Source organism: Aegilops tauschii, chromosome 3, assembly GCF_002575655.3.
Source record: "Aegilops tauschii subsp. strangulata cultivar AL8/78 chromosome 3, Aet v6.0, whole genome shotgun sequence".
Classification (NCBI taxonomy): Eukaryota; Viridiplantae; Streptophyta; class Magnoliopsida; order Poales; family Poaceae; genus Aegilops; species Aegilops tauschii.
Window position 1 is genome coordinate 1943055 of NC_053037.3, and position 16687 is coordinate 1959741.

The 16687-nt window shown below is 40.6% G+C and overlaps 1 protein-coding gene across 3 annotated transcripts; it reads left to right on the forward strand.

Annotated features, from left to right (window-relative positions):
- Window positions 1–3935: 3935 nt before the first annotated feature.
- On the forward strand, window positions 3936–16270 carry LOC109748573 (nuclear poly(A) polymerase 4). 3 transcript variants are annotated; one of them, XM_020307602.4, is made up of 13 exons: window positions 3936–4230; window positions 4769–4831; window positions 6855–6966; window positions 7068–7145; window positions 7226–7315; window positions 7435–7497; window positions 7574–7735; window positions 9142–9252; window positions 9340–9402; window positions 9482–9802; window positions 9881–10042; window positions 15455–15727; window positions 15837–16270. In XM_020307602.4, exons 3-12 carry the CDS (start codon window positions 6862–6864, stop codon window positions 15725–15727), a joined length of 1428 nt encoding a protein of 475 aa, XP_020163191.1. In that variant the 5' UTR covers window positions 3936–4230; window positions 4769–4831; window positions 6855–6861; the 3' UTR covers window positions 15837–16270. The 3 variants fall into 3 exon arrangements, with proteins under 3 accessions (XP_020163191.1, XP_020163192.1, XP_073365838.1); XM_020307603.4 differs by having other exon boundaries at window positions 3976–4230; window positions 4775–4831; window positions 15837–16213; XM_073509737.1 differs by lacking the exons at window positions 15455–15727; window positions 15837–16270 and having other exon boundaries at window positions 4020–4230; window positions 9881–10078.
- Window positions 16271–16687: the final 417 nt, after the last annotated feature.

Here is a 16687-nt window from a genome sequence, read left to right on the forward strand (position 1 = left end):
TCCGCAATAAGAGGTGAACAAACATCATGAGTAGAGGCTTGAATCATTATTCTTGAATCAGAATCGTCTTTGGGGAAGAGGATGTGAACACCAATACCAATAGCCGGATTGCCACCATACCTAGGCACATTCTTCTTATGCCAAGAAACATCTTAATATATTTTGGTACCTAAAATAGCCAAGTCAGATTTGAAGGTGGAGCCTTGATGTACTTGTTCTTGTCCTTGAGAGAGTATGGTTGTAGATTACTTCTCCTTCGAATAAGGCAGCTCACTATTTGGGTTTTCTTGGGGATCTTGCATATCTTGGACAGATGCAATGGCTAGAGCAGCTTGGTGAACCTGACGGGGATGTGATTCTTTCCTGCAAAAAAGAACATCGTTTCTTGCTTTCCACAAACACCACAAGAAAGTAAATATATTAGGAATAGATGCTTGCGGATGGTTCATGTTAATCAGAGCCCGAATAATATCAAGAACAAAATTATGATTGAGAGCAAGAATATCAGATCTATATACCAGGGGTGCCCGAACCAAGAGGCTCTAGCAAAATTGCAGAGAAAGAAAAGATGCATTTCATCTTCATCTGAATCACATCTAGAGCATGTAGAAGAAATATGAGAGGAAAACCTGCCAGCTCTAAGACCTGTTGGGAGAGCATGCCTAAGTAAGCGCCACACAAAAGTTTTGACACTTGGAGCCATGAATTTGTGCTTCCAGACCTGCTGCAGAATATCTTTGGTTGATTGATTCACCTGTCTTGGCTGATTTGCTTGCACAATATGAATTTGTTGTAAACACAACTTATAAGTACTCTTAGAATTGCACTTACCAGAAGGACTCAGCTTCCAACAAAGGATATCCCTGCTATCATCAAGAACTATAGTAGTTGCAATAATAGCCGAAGCAGTCGGTTCCTGAAAAAGGTTAGTGATGAGATCAGAATTCCAAACTTTTTGGCCTGACAGCTAAAGATCAAAGACCTTAGCTGGGTAAATAAAAGCACTATGCTGGACAATGAGGTGATCATATATGTTCTCCCAAGTGGTACACCAAGGTGAACTCCAAATAGAAATGTTGCCTTGGGTGATCTGATAAAAAGAATGATCCTTGGGTGATCATATATGTTCATCAGGGTATGCTATATACTAGAGCAGAGTATATGTGGGGCACTGTTAAGTTGCAGATCAATATTCCAATTAAGGATAGGATTATGGTCAACTTTCCAAATGAATCATCTGGTTTAGCTTATCTGTTCTATGAGAAAATCGGGAGAATCTGCACTTTCTGTGGAATTATGTTCCACAATGTTCAGGGATGTCCTCTCATGAATCAGATTATCTTAAACAGGCAAAAAAGAGGAATTTCTACTACAGATGTTCCATCAAAGAGATTTGGAGAATGATCAATACTCCGGAGCTCATTCTTCAGCTTGATACAGCAAATGGAAGTTCTTTCAATCCAGTTTTCAGTTCACATCAGAACCTTCAGCTTACTAGATTCTAACGTTTATTTGCTGAGGAGTCGAAAGAAAAAATCTTGGCTCCTGTTGTTTGCCCAACAAAATTCAGTAAGGAAAAAGATAATGAGCAGTTAGCCAGAAACTACCATCAGAATGGTTCAACTACTCACACTAAAACTTCAGCTATAAAGGAGTCACTTAACATTCACCATGGTGGCAGCCAGATAGCAATTGATGTTCATGAGAGAGGTCGGACTCAGTGTGGTCTGGTTGTGGGGGGAATTAATGGAGACCATCCAGGCACGATTCAACCAATGGCTGTTGAAGGGGCTCAAAACATCAATATGGGGGCCGGTCAGTTTGAATAGCAAAAAGATTCAGGACAAACTATCAACACTCAACATGCACAGAACACTTCAGTACATGGACGACAATCAGACCAGCCCTCTCAGACCTTGGATACGGTGATCCAGAGTAGTAGTTTTACTTTGTTGTTCTGCTTTAAGTAGTAGATGCTAGTATTACTGGTTCACTTTAAGTTGTGGTTTATAGTGTCTTATAGTCGGTTAAGTTGGTTAAAACTCTAAACATGACGAAGGGCAAAAGTTTGTTTTGTCTCACACGGACCCTTCTTCGTCGTTATTAACATCAAACTATGGTGCCACAAAACCGAACAAATCGTGCAGCCATATTCACCTGAATGGGAAGGCCCTAGTCTGGGTTACAGTTATGTCTCTTATGCGTATCCCCAAAGAGATAAGTTAGAAGGTCAGGTCTAGTTATGTCTCTTATGCGTATCCCCAAAGAGATAAGTTGGAAGGTCAGGTCTAGTTATGTCTCTTATGCGTATCCCCAAAGAGATAAGTTTGGAAGGTTAGGTCTCTCCTTTTGCTGGGAGTTTGTCGTCCAAAACTTAGAGTGCCTGGGATGATTTGAGCGCGTGTAAATTTTTGAATCCAGAGGGGATGAGTTGTGCCACGGGGTCTGAGGGTCCTAGATCCCCTCGACCTAGGGTTACCCTGTAGGATGTCGGTGATACAGTAAGAGGGCCATGCTGTAGATAGAGTTTACCGGACTATTAGTCCATGTTATGAGAAAAGGGTACAACCTCTGCAGAGTGTGTTAAAAATCTATTCGAATAGTCGCGTCTGCGGTCAAGGACAAAGTTCTGCTTTATGCCACTATCTCATTAATAAAAAACTAAGGCAATATTTCACAAAGGGAAGAGATACACAACATGCTAGTTCTAGAAAAAGGTTCATCGTCTCAAGTCTCCAACCGCCGCGACTATATCTAGCATTAAGCGAGACAATAGAAAGTCTCACTCAAGGTTCTATAGTTAAAGGAAAAAAGAGAAGGAAAAGGGGAGAAGCATGGATCGAGCCATGGCCTCCCGGGAGATGGTCACAGCTGCTAGCCACTCCGCGTGCATCCCGTCTGTGGTAAGTAGTGCGTGACCAACTTGAGCCGATTCGAGCCGGTTTTCTTTTTCTTCTCCGTTTTTTCATATATTTTTTGCATTTTCTTTGGTTTCATTTTTTCCATTTTCTTTTTTCTTTGGTTTATTTTGTTTTTTTGGTTTTCATTTTTTTCTTTGTTTCTGTTGGTTATCATTCTACATTTTTCGTATATTCCAACAAAATCTTTCTAATACATATTTAACATTTTTTTAATACATGTTCAACTTTTCTATACATAGTTTTAACATTTTTCAAATACGAGATTAACATTTTTTTAACACACGGTCAACTTTTTTCTATACACCTTTTGCAAATACTTGATTACATTTTTCAAATACAAGATTAGCATTTTCTAATACATGGTCAATATTTTTTCTATGGACATTTAACATTTATCAAATGCAAGATTAGCATTTTCTAATACATGGTCAACATTTTTTCTATGCACATTTAATATTTTTCGAATGCTTGATGAATTTTTTTAATTGCAGTATTAACATTTTGTGAACACATGGTCAACATTTTTTCTCAACACATTTAATTTTTTTCAAATGCTTGATTAACACTTTTCCAATACTTGTTATACCAAATTTTCAAATGCTTGACTAACATTTTTTGAAATACTTGTTCAACATTTTCCCATCACTTTTCAATTCATGGTCATCATTTTTCTATACACATTTAACATTTTTCAAATGCTTGATTAACATTTTTTCAAATGATTTATCAACTTTAAAAAAATATAATCAAATTGTTTCATACACAATTTTTTTATACATTTTTCGTATACAGGATAAACATTTTCTCTATACACATTTTACATTTTTTAAATGCTTGGTCAATACTTGTTTAATGTTTATGTGTAGAGTTAATTTTTTAATATAGTTATTTAGAACATTTGGAAGTAATACACAATTTTTTTAAAAAGAAAGCAAAAAATGAAAACGAAAAAACCTGAAAAAAACCAAAAAAAACCGAGACTGTTGTTCCCGCGCTCCTGGGCCGGGCCAACTCGCGCCACTTCCCCCTCCCGAGCCCACCTCACATCGGCGACGTTGCAGTCCGTCGACGGCGCCTCCTCCCTCCCTCCCTCCCTCCCTCCCTCCGTCGGCGGCTTCTTCTTATCCTCGGACGGCGGTGGTTGCACCTCCGGGAGGCTCTGGATCCAGCGGTCCGACGGGCGGCCCAGGCTCCGCGGCGGCGAATAGGGCGAGGAGGTCGTCGTCGAGGGCCGGCGGAGCCGCACTAACCGCGCGCCGCCGCCGCCGCCGCACGTCTGCTTCCTCTTCAGCCGGTCTTCTCCCGCGAGGTACTCCGCCCCCTCCACTCCCCTCCCCTTTCCCCGATCCTCTTCTAGGGTTTCTCCCTACGGTACGGCCGCCACCGGTCGGTACTTTGTGTGGAATATGGACCACTGAATGCTCTAGCTTTGTAATGAAATATGTGTAAATTTGCTATGGCATGTCGTTGCATAGAGAGATTTCATAACAAGTGTAAGAATCGTTGCCTTAATAATCTTGTATATTTGTTGAAGACCTGGTTAAGTTTGTTCTAGTGAAAACAGGGGCATATGCCACGAGTTAAAACCATGTCCTGGGCACTGTTGCCTCCCTGAGTTGAGGTGTCCATTTTTAACTTGTTAAATTTGGTTTTTGGTGCCTTTCATGTTGTGCTGGTATGTATGCCTGCTCGTTCATTCTTTGCGACAAAAATTATCAAAAATGCTATGGCACATCTCCTTGCCTCTGATGTAGTGATGTTATGTATGCATATTTTCAAAAATGCACGCTGGTTCATTCTTTGGCATTAACTTAATTGTGATGTCCATGTCCTTGTCTTATTTGAAGGAACAGGAAGGAACTTACAGGACCTGAACTCTCACCAGGAGCTTCCGTGGGACCAAGAAAAAGGTAAAAATATGATCCTGATCATCGATATACTTACTTTGTTCTTTGGCACATACTTTATAAGTGTTTTGATGCCTGAACATAAGATACTTCTGCTATGATCATTTTAACATCTTCTTGTTATCGTTAATTATTGTTGCATGATCATTTGTTTGTACACCTTGCACTATTAATTAAAACTCACAGAAGGTAACCAAAACTCACATAAGGTGACACACATGTCTATTTTTAGTCACCAAAATTCACAGAAGGTTCATCTTTCTAAGCTGAGATGAAAGTATTAAATATTTGCAGATCTATTTGCTTTTGTCTACTATTTTCTTTGGAGACTTGTTAGGTTCCCATGTCAAGATATGTTGGGAAGTGGAATTGCTGGACTTTCACCTATGTGCATGTTTGTAGGCCTCTAGTGCAGTTGCTCTCCATCTGATCTCTGTAGTTTAGGTATAGAGAAAATGAATTACGGCATGTATGTCTTCTCCTCTGTCCTTGTTGTTCATTGTGACTAGTAGTTGGACAACGGATTGAGCAAAACTGCATTATTGATAGCTGCTAGAATAGGTTGACTCGGGTATGCTACTATCTTTGTTTCCTGGGTAGAAATTCTTCTTCTTCTACATAGTCGCTGCATAGTCATTTCAGTTGCTTGTCTTTACAAATTTAAACCGTAGTGTGTCCCCTGCATTTTCTTTTCTTGCAGCTATACCCTTCTTTGTTGCTGTTCGAATTGTATGTGGATATGTGTCCTAGGAATGCATGGATGCTATTAGTAGTTTTCTGAGGAAGACAAGTTGTTTATTTATTTTTTGAGTGAATCACAAAAGTTTGGAGTAATTTGTACTTAAATTATCAAGGATGATAGGTAACAGGAGACAGTGTTTCGTATCATTTTCGAGATGATTGTTGACCAGTTTATGGATGTCATTTCCGCATTCTTGTAGCCATCTTGTTTTGTATGATTATCAATAGTATTGTGTATGTTGTTCAAATGCTATGTCCAAACATGTTGCTCTATGTCATTTATGGCCTGTTAGTGCACCATAGACCATGGTACAGAATTGGAGATCCTTGTTCCTTCTTGTTTGCTTGGAAAGAATTTGATACTACTACTAGACAGACCACCATAGACCATCGCTGTAGGCGAAAAATACTCCCTCTGTCCCATAATATAAGATGTTATTACAGCCGATATACTCACATATTGGTTGTAGTAACATCTTATATTATGGGACAGAGGGATTAGTAATTATTGTGCAGGAACTCTTGATGTTAATTGTCCTCTCTTGGATGTGTGAATTTCTTGTCATACACGAAAAATTAGTTAGGATAGTGCAGAACTGTTAATTAATACTTATACATGTTCAGCCTCTTTCTTATCATAATTCTAGCTTTATGTGAATGCTTGATGGAAGATGTGGTCAGTCCTAGATTAATTAGTTCAGTGACTTTGAACTAGTCTGGTCTCTGCATATATTCAGATGCTTTATTTTCTTTTGGATGCCTCTTGATGTTCAGGAGCATCTTGTAGCTAGAAATCCAAAATTTGCTGTCATGATTCATGTTTTGGAGTGTTGACCAATGATTTAACCATGTACTGCAATGCAGCTATGTGTTCACAACATGTACCTTTTGTAATCTTCCTTGTGTAGGCACTGTGTTAGATTGCTACAGCCTTGTGCTCCATGATTTAATTCTTCCTGATGGCTACAGCCAATTGGTTCTGTTAGCCACTTGTGTTCTGAACGTGAAATTCTACTGTTAAAAGATCATGCATGTATATATATATTGCTGTTTTTATTTCTGAAGTAAATTTAATACATACCCACTTCTTTTTGTCTGCAAACTTAATTCTGTTTGTCATCACGAGTGAAATTTTGTGAGTAAACTTAATTCTGTTTTGAGGTATTAAATATTCAATTTTGTATATGCTGCTGCTACCATGTATAATGTATCTAATGACTGAACTGTTTTGCCATGTCCCTGTTTTGCATACTCTTAGATTTTGAGGATAAGTTTGCTATTTCAGAGTCTCTATGGCGAGAGGTAGTAGCCGCCCAGAGAACTTTGGTGTGACAAAACCTCGGTCATACGCTTACCCGACGGAGCCCGAAATCCACAACACCTGCAACCTATTGGAGGTTTGTACCGGGAGTTAAATTTCCGTCAGTTTTTAAGGCGGGGAGAGGCGTGAATCAGTTCTGATTTTGCTCTCTTTGTTTTCTGCTAATGAAAATGACAGGTTCTAGACCAACACCATCCGTGCAAGAGCGCGGAGGAGCGTTTCCTGCAATCAAGTGCCTTGGATAAACTGAATAAAGTAAACATCTTTGCAAATAATTGTTCTTACTGTTTGTTTAACGTAAATTACTGTTTCCTAAATGAATTCTTCATCTGCAGATTGTTCAAGATTGGGTGAAAGAGTTAACTCCCAGGGGGATCAAGGAGGTCAATGCGATTTTTTTCGCTTTTGGCTCATACTTTCTACAGGTACTTTTCACAAACGGCACTTAGGTTAGGTGTGTTGACGAGTTCATTGCAACAATTTGTTCGTGGGAGGTTTGTGACATGGTCTTATTTTTTACCGTCTTAAACCTTGCCTTTCATAGGTGGATGAATTTGCTGATCCGATTGACACTATATGCATAGGCCCGAGTTTTGTAGATCATGAGGTAGTTATTTTTGTTTTATCATTTTTCTCATTGCTGTTGATTCTATGGCATGACGCTAATATAATTTCTACTGCAGCATGGATTTTTCAAGATATTTCATGATAAAATGTGTCAAATGAATGAAGTGACCCGATTGAAGTCTGTTCGTAATACAAATGTGCCTTTTATGGAGTTTAAGCTGGATGGTGTCCCTATTAAAATTGTCTATGCTAGTCTTCCTTACTCAGTAATCCCATTTGTAAGTAACATACTTACACATCACTACATTATTGTATTTACTTTGGGGTGTGACTAAGGTGCGTTCTTTTTTTTTAATATATCAACACATATGCTGCCAAGTCCTTCTCTAATTCGGTATTTTTCGTGTTTATTTCTGATTTTGTTTGCTGCCACTAATCTGATTGTCGGCTCTACCTTCCACTACCATTTAGTGTTTCACCTCAACTTAAAATGCGTGAAAAATTTATTTCCCATCTGACCCTACTTAAAATCGTTAGAACACATAAAAGTTTTAACAACGAACCTCCAGAATTTTCTAAACCGTAGAGATTTAGTTTTGCTACTTATAGACTACACTCAGCTACAAAAACGTAACAACTTTCTATTACATAATTGCATCGCGTCGCTCTGAGTTACCTTTCCTTGCATAGATACCAGGGACACCTATAAACTTGTTTTTACACAGCGCTGATGGATTATTAGTCCCTGTTTGACATTCTTTTTGTCGATGAAAGAACTGGAGATTGTAATTCTTTGTTGCTGACTTAAAACTTGGTCCATGCATTATTATTTCATGTGGGGGCAAGAGGCCCATGGCTACAGCAAGCCAAGCGGGAGGTGTTTATCTCAAAGGAAAAAAACATAATTAGCTAATGCTTCATTAGATATTTCCTTGGCTATCAAGTTAGTTTGTTCAGATATATCTTAAGCATCAAGTGCCTTGCACCTTCCCAGGGTTATAAAGCAATCAAAGAATTACTTCCTATCTCTTTTTTTACTTTTCCTAATAATTTAGAGTTTACCAATTTGGGATCACAACCATGTACGATGGTAGTCGACGACATAGAGGAGCAACACATCGTCGTGGCCATCAAAATGACCACGCTCCAGCTTGAGAACTTCATATGCGAGCGAGATGGTAAAGCATGAGACATGCGTGAAAGCAGGTCCTTGCTGGGAGCCGCCTTGTGTTTCTCAGTTTAGTTGACTGCACCCATGTAATTTTGTTCATGCTAATATCTGAAATCCAACGTTTCTAGATTTTTAAAAACAAGTATTTTGGATGTCAAATAAACATTTTTTGTTAAGCTTTTGATAGTATTTTGGATATGGGGAGTGCCGGTCAGTCCGGAAGTTTGGGCCGGATTTTGCCAGGTCTGGTTGGGTGGCTGTTTTCTGTTCGAACAGTGACTGGCCAGCCTGCCCGGGTGTTTGGGGCGAATATGTGGTCTAGTTGTAGATGTTCTAAATAATCCCAAGATGGAGCTAAGGACAACAAAGGGATCATGGTTGACGGACGATGAAATTGTTATTTTGATTTAATAAAGTGATTTTGTTTCAACAAAAAAAGGGGGATTTAGTGTTTGCTATTTGATCTTTATGTTTGATATACTAAGATAATATTTGCTTATCCTACTGTTGCAGAACTTTGATCTGCATCAAGCAAATGTGCTTAGCATGGATGACGTGTCACGGAATAGTTTTGATGCATGTAGAGTGACTAACGAAATATATAGGCTGGTCCCGTGTAATAAGGTTAGACTCTTGTTTCACACTTCAATCTCTTTATTTATTCTGCCTGAATGTTAGTAGTAATGGTATAAAGTATATTTATCATTGTAGACTTTTACGATCGCATTAAGAACTGTGAAAATTTGGGCTAAATCAAGAGGTCTTCTATCCAATGTAAGTCAACTTATCGTTATTTGGGTAATTAATTTTGACTCGAGTTGCAAGTATAAAGTTATATTGTCTACCATATTAGGTTATTGGTTTTCTTGGAGACTGCGATTGGGCAATACTGGTTGGACGTATCTGCCAAGCACATCCATTTGCCACGCTCAGCACTATTGTTTTTGAGTTTTTCAGCATATTCTCTGTGTGGTTTTGGCCAAACCCGGTTATGCTCGTGGACCCACGTTCGGATCCACATCGTCTTCCTGTATGGGATCCTCATACAAATAGGAATGATATTATGCCAATAATCAGTCCAGTATTCCCATGCAAAAATATAAGAGCTGATGCCTCCGCGAGCACGCTTCGGGATATGATATATCATTTTAAGTGTGGTTATGAGCAGTGTAAAGTAAGTTTCTGGCATTGTTGAAATTAGAATTGTTGGACTTGTTTGTTTTTCGTTATTAATTTATTGCTTTGGATGCAGCTAATAAAGGTGAATAACAACTGGAGGGATCTATTTATGCCGTATAAATTCTTTGAGGAATATATTCGATACGTGCATATTGATCTTACGGCGGATACCGAACAAAAACTTGAGCTTTGGAAGAAAATTGGAGAATCTGAATTGCTGGTGCTGATTTCAAAGGTAGTACTAATACTTGGTTAATACAAGTTGTGTTATTTTATGAAACAACACAAAGGTTGTGAAGGAGCAACTCCATCTTGTTGCTACAATGTGTACAACACAAGTGTTGAAGGAATAGCTGCAACGTGCTGCGTTAGATATCGCTCTAGAGGCGAATGTAGGCCGATAGGGCAGCAAGAGTTCAAATAGAACTCCTAGGAGACAAGATCTACTCCAAGATCTTAGATAAGAACAATAAGTTCTATTATAGGTAGTGGGTACATAGTCTGGGTTTACAAAGTAGAGGTGAGGACGTTTATTTATAGGGCTTTGGGAAGCCTTCACATACTTCTACTTATAGCTGGAACACTCTAGAAAACATTATTTAGGATTCATCTCTCTACTCACAACTACTTATAACTAGAGAACTCTAGAAACAGCGGGCAGGGTAAAGAAAACAAAAGAAATACTACACTAGAGTGGAAGCATCTAGAAGTAGCCAAACAGATCTGGCATGTGTTTTCTTTTTTCTCATTAGTGTTCCTCATCATTCTCCCCTGGTTGTTTGGAACTCGCCCTCGAGTTATCTTCATAGAGCGCTTCTTTCTTCGCTGCCTAAGTTTCCCTTTAACACCTAAAGGCAGCCTCTCTTTTCGGAGGTAGACCATCACCTTATCACCGACTTGGAATGATTTTGGCCTCCTTTTGCAATCAGCAAGTTGTTTATATTTTTGATTTTGTGCTTCCAAAGCGCTGCGAATCTCTTCAAATAACTCGGTGTAATTATCAACAAAGGACAATGCTGATTTTGAGTTTCCCCTTGATGGTAGCTTCACCAAGTCCACCACATGTGTTGGAACTTTAGTGTAGACAATGGAAAAAGGGCTCCTTCCTGTGGATCTATGCTTGGAGTTATTGTAGGAGAACTCTGCAAAAGATAAAGCCAAATCGCATTGCCCCTTTCTTTCTCCACAAATGCAACGGATCAGATTACCCAAAAACTTGTTCACCATTTTTGTTTGTCCATCTATTTGTGGATGAGCAGTGCTAGAAAATCTAGAAAATTTCAATTTAGTGTTGAATTGCTTCCACAAAGTGAGCCAAAATGCAGCAAGAAACTTGCTATCACGGTCTGAGACGATGGACCTTGGGACTCCATGAAGCCTGACCACTTCTCGAAAGAATAGGCTTGCCACATGATGAGCATCCGTTGTCCTGCGGCATGGGATGAAATGAGCCATCTTAGAGAATCTGTCCACGACCACAAACATAGCACCACTCCCTCGTCTTGTTCTTGGCAAGCCCAAGACGAAGTCCATAGAGATGTCCTCCCATGGAGCGACAGGAACAGGCAAAGACATGTATAACCTTGTGTTCTGGACTTGGCCTTTGTAGGTTTGACATATAGGGCATCGCTGACAAACTTTCCAGCATCTCTCTTTAGTTGTGGCCAAAAGTAGCGAGCTTTAGGTTAGCGATAGTCTTGTCCCGTCCAACATGGCCACTAAGATCACTTGAATGGAGCTCTCTAACCAGCTTGTCACGTAGAGAACTTGGAATGCACAAACGATCATTTTTGAAGAGATATCCATCTTGCATCAAATAGTCATCACCTAATGGTTGGCCCCTTGCGTGCTTTACCCAAACATGGCCAAAGTCTTCGTCACCCTCATTCAACTCCTTTATTTGATCCATGCCCGGAAGTTCAGCTTCAAAATAAGTCAAGAGGCATGCACGACGACTCAAAGCATCGGCCACTCTGTTAGTTATTCCAGATTTATGCACGATGAGATAGTTAAACCTCTCCAGATATATTGCCCATTTTGCTAGCATGCGGTCAACATGCTTTTGATTTCTAAAATGCTTCAAGGATTGATGGTCGCTATAAACAATGAACTCTTTAGGCAGCAAATAGACTTCCTAAATTTTCAACGCTCTGAAAACGAGCATATAATTCTTGCTGATAGGTACTCCACTTCTGCCTAGCTTCACTTAACTTCTCACTAAAGAAAGCAATGGGCTTCCTTTCTTGAGATAGGATAGCTCCAATGCCTACTCCACTTGCATCACACTCCAACTCAAAAGTCCTGTTGAAATCAGGTAGCACCAAGACAGGAGCTTGTGATAGTTTTTGTTTAATCTCATTGAAACTAGCTTCAGCTGCTTCTGTCCATTGAAACTTTCCTTTCTTCAAACACTCAGTAATTGGTGCCATGATAGTGCTGAAATTCTTCACAAATCGCCTATAGGAAGTTGCAAGGCCATGAAAACTTCTTACCTCAGAAATGGTCTTCGGAGTTGGCCATTCTCGGATTGCTTCAAACTTAGAATCATCAACACGAATACCGTCACATGCTACGACGAATCCTAGGAAAACACATTTCTTCAAGTTGACGTAGAGCTCATTTTCCCTTAGTACTTCTAGCACCTTCCGAATGTGATCAAAGTGTTCATCCTCATCCTTGCTATAGACAAGATGTCATCGAAATAGACCACAATAAAGTGTGACAAGAAGGGTCGAAGGACTTGATTCATTAAGTGCATAAAGGTACTTGGTGCATTTAAGAGTCCAAATGGCATGACTAGCCATTCAAACGACCCTTCCTTTGTCTTGAAGGCGGTTTTCCATTCATCCCTGGGTCTGATACGAATTTGATGATATCCGCTTCTTAAATCTAGCTTTGTGAACACTCTTGCTCCACTAAACTGATCCAATATATCATCCAGGCGGGGAATCGGGAATCTATAGCTTACGGTGATCTTGTTGATGGCTCTACTGTCCGTACACATGTGCCAAGATCCATTTTTCTTTGGCGCGAGTAGGGCTGGTACAACACATGGGCTAATACTTTCTCGGATGTGCCCCTTTTGCAGCAATTCCTCCACTCTCTCCTTCAATATATCATGCTCCTTTGGGCTCATTCAATGGTGTGGAAGATTAGGAAGACTTGCTCCTGGAATTAAATCAATTCTATGTTGAATTCCTCTCATCGGTGGCAAGCCTTGTGGCTCTCCAAGCATGTTCTGAAATTCTGCCAATAAACCACGTACCTTTGCCGGAATTTCAACAGTCAGGTGCTCTTCTCCTTTTACAACAAGTGCAACACACAAATCTGCCTCCTTCAAGTCTTCCATAAACTCATGAGAGGTATGGGAGATAGTTAACATAGTTTTCCCCTCCTTAGAGGTACTACCTTTGGTTTTGTTTGGTAAGATAATGATCTTTCTCTTGTTCCAAATGAAAGAGTAAGAATTTTTCTTGCCCTTGTGTGTAGTATCCACATCAAATTGCCAAGGTCTCCCAAGAAGAACATGGCTAGCGTCCATATCAACTACGTCACACAACACATTTGAGCGATAATGCTTGCCCAAGGAAAGTGGCAGGTTGCATTGTTTGGTGATCCTCATATTCACTCCTTTCTTGATCCACGCAATAGTGTAGGGGTTTGGATGATCATGAGTATCAAGCTTTCAATGGCTCACCAACTTCTGGGAGATAAGATTCTCGCAACAGCAACTATCAATCACTAACTTGCATACCTTGCCATTCACTGTGCATTTGCTCTCAAATATTTTCTTCCGTTGTGTGTCGTCAGGTTGTGGTGTGGAACATAGGAGACGCTGAATCACACATACCACCTCTTCACCTTCTTCTTGACAAACCTCTTGTCCCTCTACATCTTCAGATTCGTATTCTTCCTCATCGCCTTCACCATCATGGATAGTTGTGTTAACAAATTTCATTAGTGGGCAGCCGTTGGATATGTGTCCCTCTTCACCACATTTATAGCATTTTGGGCCTTCATTAGACTTACCCTTGCCTCTAGTTTGCTTTTGGATGGGTCGTTTTGCCTTTGGTGGAGCGGTCTTTTCTTCCACTCTATTAGGCTGACTCCTAGACGAGCCTTCGGTATGAGGATATGGAGCTTTAGTTGCCTTTCTTGTCCTCACAAACCTCTCGGCCTTTAAGGCTAGAGCTTGTGCTTGATCAACGGACCAGATTTGTTGCATCATCAATCGATCTTCAATAGCATCATTGAGACCATTGATGTATCTTGCAACTTGTTGATCTTCAGTTTCAGCAAGGTTGCACCTCACTTGTAGCCTTAGAAACTCCTCCATGTAATCTAAAACAGTCCTATTTCCTTGAGCATAATTTTGAAATTGGATAAATAGGATCTGGTCATAATCAGCGGGCAAAAATCTCCCTTTCAAGGGACTTTTCATTTGCCGCCAAATTCTCACACGAGGTTCTCCTCTCAGCCTGCGCTCTTCTTGAACGCGATGCCACCATGCACCGGCTCCTCCTTTCAGCTTGTATGCGACCAAAAGAACTCTACGATCTTCCGGAACCTCCATGACCTCAAAGAAAGTCTCCACTTCATATAACCAATCCAGGCACCCTTCAATGTCAACATTTCCATTAGAACTTGGGATCTCAGCTTTCACCTGGTATGTATCTCTTGCATATGTAGGGTTGGGTGCTCTCCGATATTCGTAGAGATTTGGTTCTTCAAGGGCATCATCATATTCTTCACCTTCAGAAGCTTCAACATAAATTGGCCTTCTTGAAGCACGTTGAACAGCATGTTGTTGTGGCGGTCTTGCTCCAAGATTACCTCTCCTTCTTCCTTGATGAACACCTTCTTCTTTAGATGAATCTCCTTCATTGGTAGCAGGGGGACACCCTTTCTTATCATCTCAACCAGCCGATCAAATCTCCGATTAAGATCTTCACGCAGCTTTTTGATTTGTTGTTCTGCAACATCCATCCTCTTCTCCAATTGCTCCATTGCTTGCTGTAGCTTGCTCTCGAAGAGGACAGCAAGAACGATTATGGGTCAACGAGGCTCTGATGCCACCTGAAGCAGCACAAAGGTTGTGGAGAAGCAACTCCACCTTGCTGCTACAATGTGTACAACACAAGTGTTGAAGGAACAACTTCAACGTGCTGCGCTAGATATCGCTCTAGATGCGAATGTAGGCCGATAGGGCAGCAAGAGTTCAATCCAGAACTCCTAGGGCACAAGATCTACTCCAAGATCTTAGATAAGAACAACAAGTTCTATTATAGGTAGTGGGTACATAGTCTGGGTTTACAAAGTAGAGGTGAGGACTTTTATTTATAGGACTTTGGGAAGCCTTCACATACTTCTACTTATAGCTGGAACACTCTAGAAAACATTATTTAGGATTCATCTCTCTACTCACAACTACTTATAACTAGAGAACTCTAGAAACAGCGGGCAGGGTAAAGAAAACAAAAGAAATACTACACTAGAGTGGAAGCATCTAGAAGTAGCCAAAGGCATGCGTTTTATTTCTTCTCATCTATAGTGTTCCTCATCATTTTACATATTATTTACTTATCGAACCTTCCTTTTGGAACTGTATAATCATGCGGAGAATATGTATTTTTGCTGGCACTTGCAGATTGAAGCGGGCAGGGGACAACTGATCTGCCATATCTGTCCGACGGAGCACTTGAGTAGCGACTCTTGTTCGTTTTTCATCGGCCTGTCAACTAAAAAACTGATAGTGGGCCGTGCAATTCCCGAACAGGTTCCTAGTGATGTGATCAACGAGTTTATGCGCAGAATGGAGAATCACAAGAGGGCTGGGATGGAGGTACAGGTTGGTTGTCTTAACCAGACATATATGAAGTCTCGCACGTGGGGTAGATCAGCAATGCCACTTATCCAGTAGGTGAGAACAACAATCTATGTATGAATTAACTCCCATGCATGTGTTGGGACTATCCAGTAGATGAAAACAGTCTATGTATGTGTTAATTAGCTCTGCAATTGACACACAGGCTGTGCTGTGCTCCTACGAAAATGTATTCTGCTGTTGGGCAAGCGGCGAGGGGAGGGGAGCCTGGAGATGGCTTGGAGCTGAAGTGGGGCGTGATCCTGGGAGCTGCTGTCTGCTATCTTGTTTCAGGAATGAGCCAGTTGTATCCCTTTCTTTGGCGATGTAATATGGTAACTGAAAAATGGTTGGAGAGTAGGTTTTAGGTGGACATCCGTTTGGTTGCCTGCCATCTGTTTAGTTCCGGCCTTGGCAAATCTGTCAGGCCGTCTCGTTTGCTTCATCATTTTATAAAACTGGAGCAGGGTTGCTTGATATTATTATTATTGTGACTATAGGACATTCTGTATGGGAGTAGTATAAAGACTTTGGTTTTTGTGAGCTGTGCAATTCTGCATGGAGCAGAGTTGGGTGCAGCCATCAATCCTCTTTCTGCAACTCGTATGGCATTGGCATGGTATCAATTGATGGAGCTCACAAGGCCCGACCGAGATCAAGTCTCTGGTTGGAGTTTTGGGTGATCTCACTCCTGATTAATTTGGAAGCAGATCGAGAAGGGAGTTGTAGGTAAATTTATTACTCTAGTGAGATAATAATGTAAACTTTCTTCTTACTTGTCCATTCCCAGGGTCTGGCTTATGTAACGCCTGAGAGTTACAGCAGTAAAAACAAATGACATACAGCTGGTAATTTGAATTTACATTGGCAAACTCGCTCACTCACTCGACCAGCTAACACATCCTGGCCTTCCTTCTGATTGAAGGATCTGTTGGAACATTGTCTCCACGTTGCTGCGGCTCTCACACTCCTTGAAGAGACCGCGGCCGGTGGTACGCCGGCGATCTTGCTCAAGCC

Coding starts and splice junctions, on each gene's coding strand:
- LOC109748573 (XM_020307602.4), top strand. CDS start 6,862: ATGGCGAGAGGTAGTAGCCGCCCAGAGAACTTTGGTGTGACAAAACCT. Junction 7,146..7,225: donor CCTTGGATAAACTGAATAAA/GTAAACATCTTT, acceptor CTTCATCTGCAG/ATTGTTCAAGATTGGGTGAA. Junction 9,803..9,880: donor GTGGTTATGAGCAGTGTAAA/GTAAGTTTCTGG, acceptor CTTTGGATGCAG/CTAATAAAGGTGAATAACAA.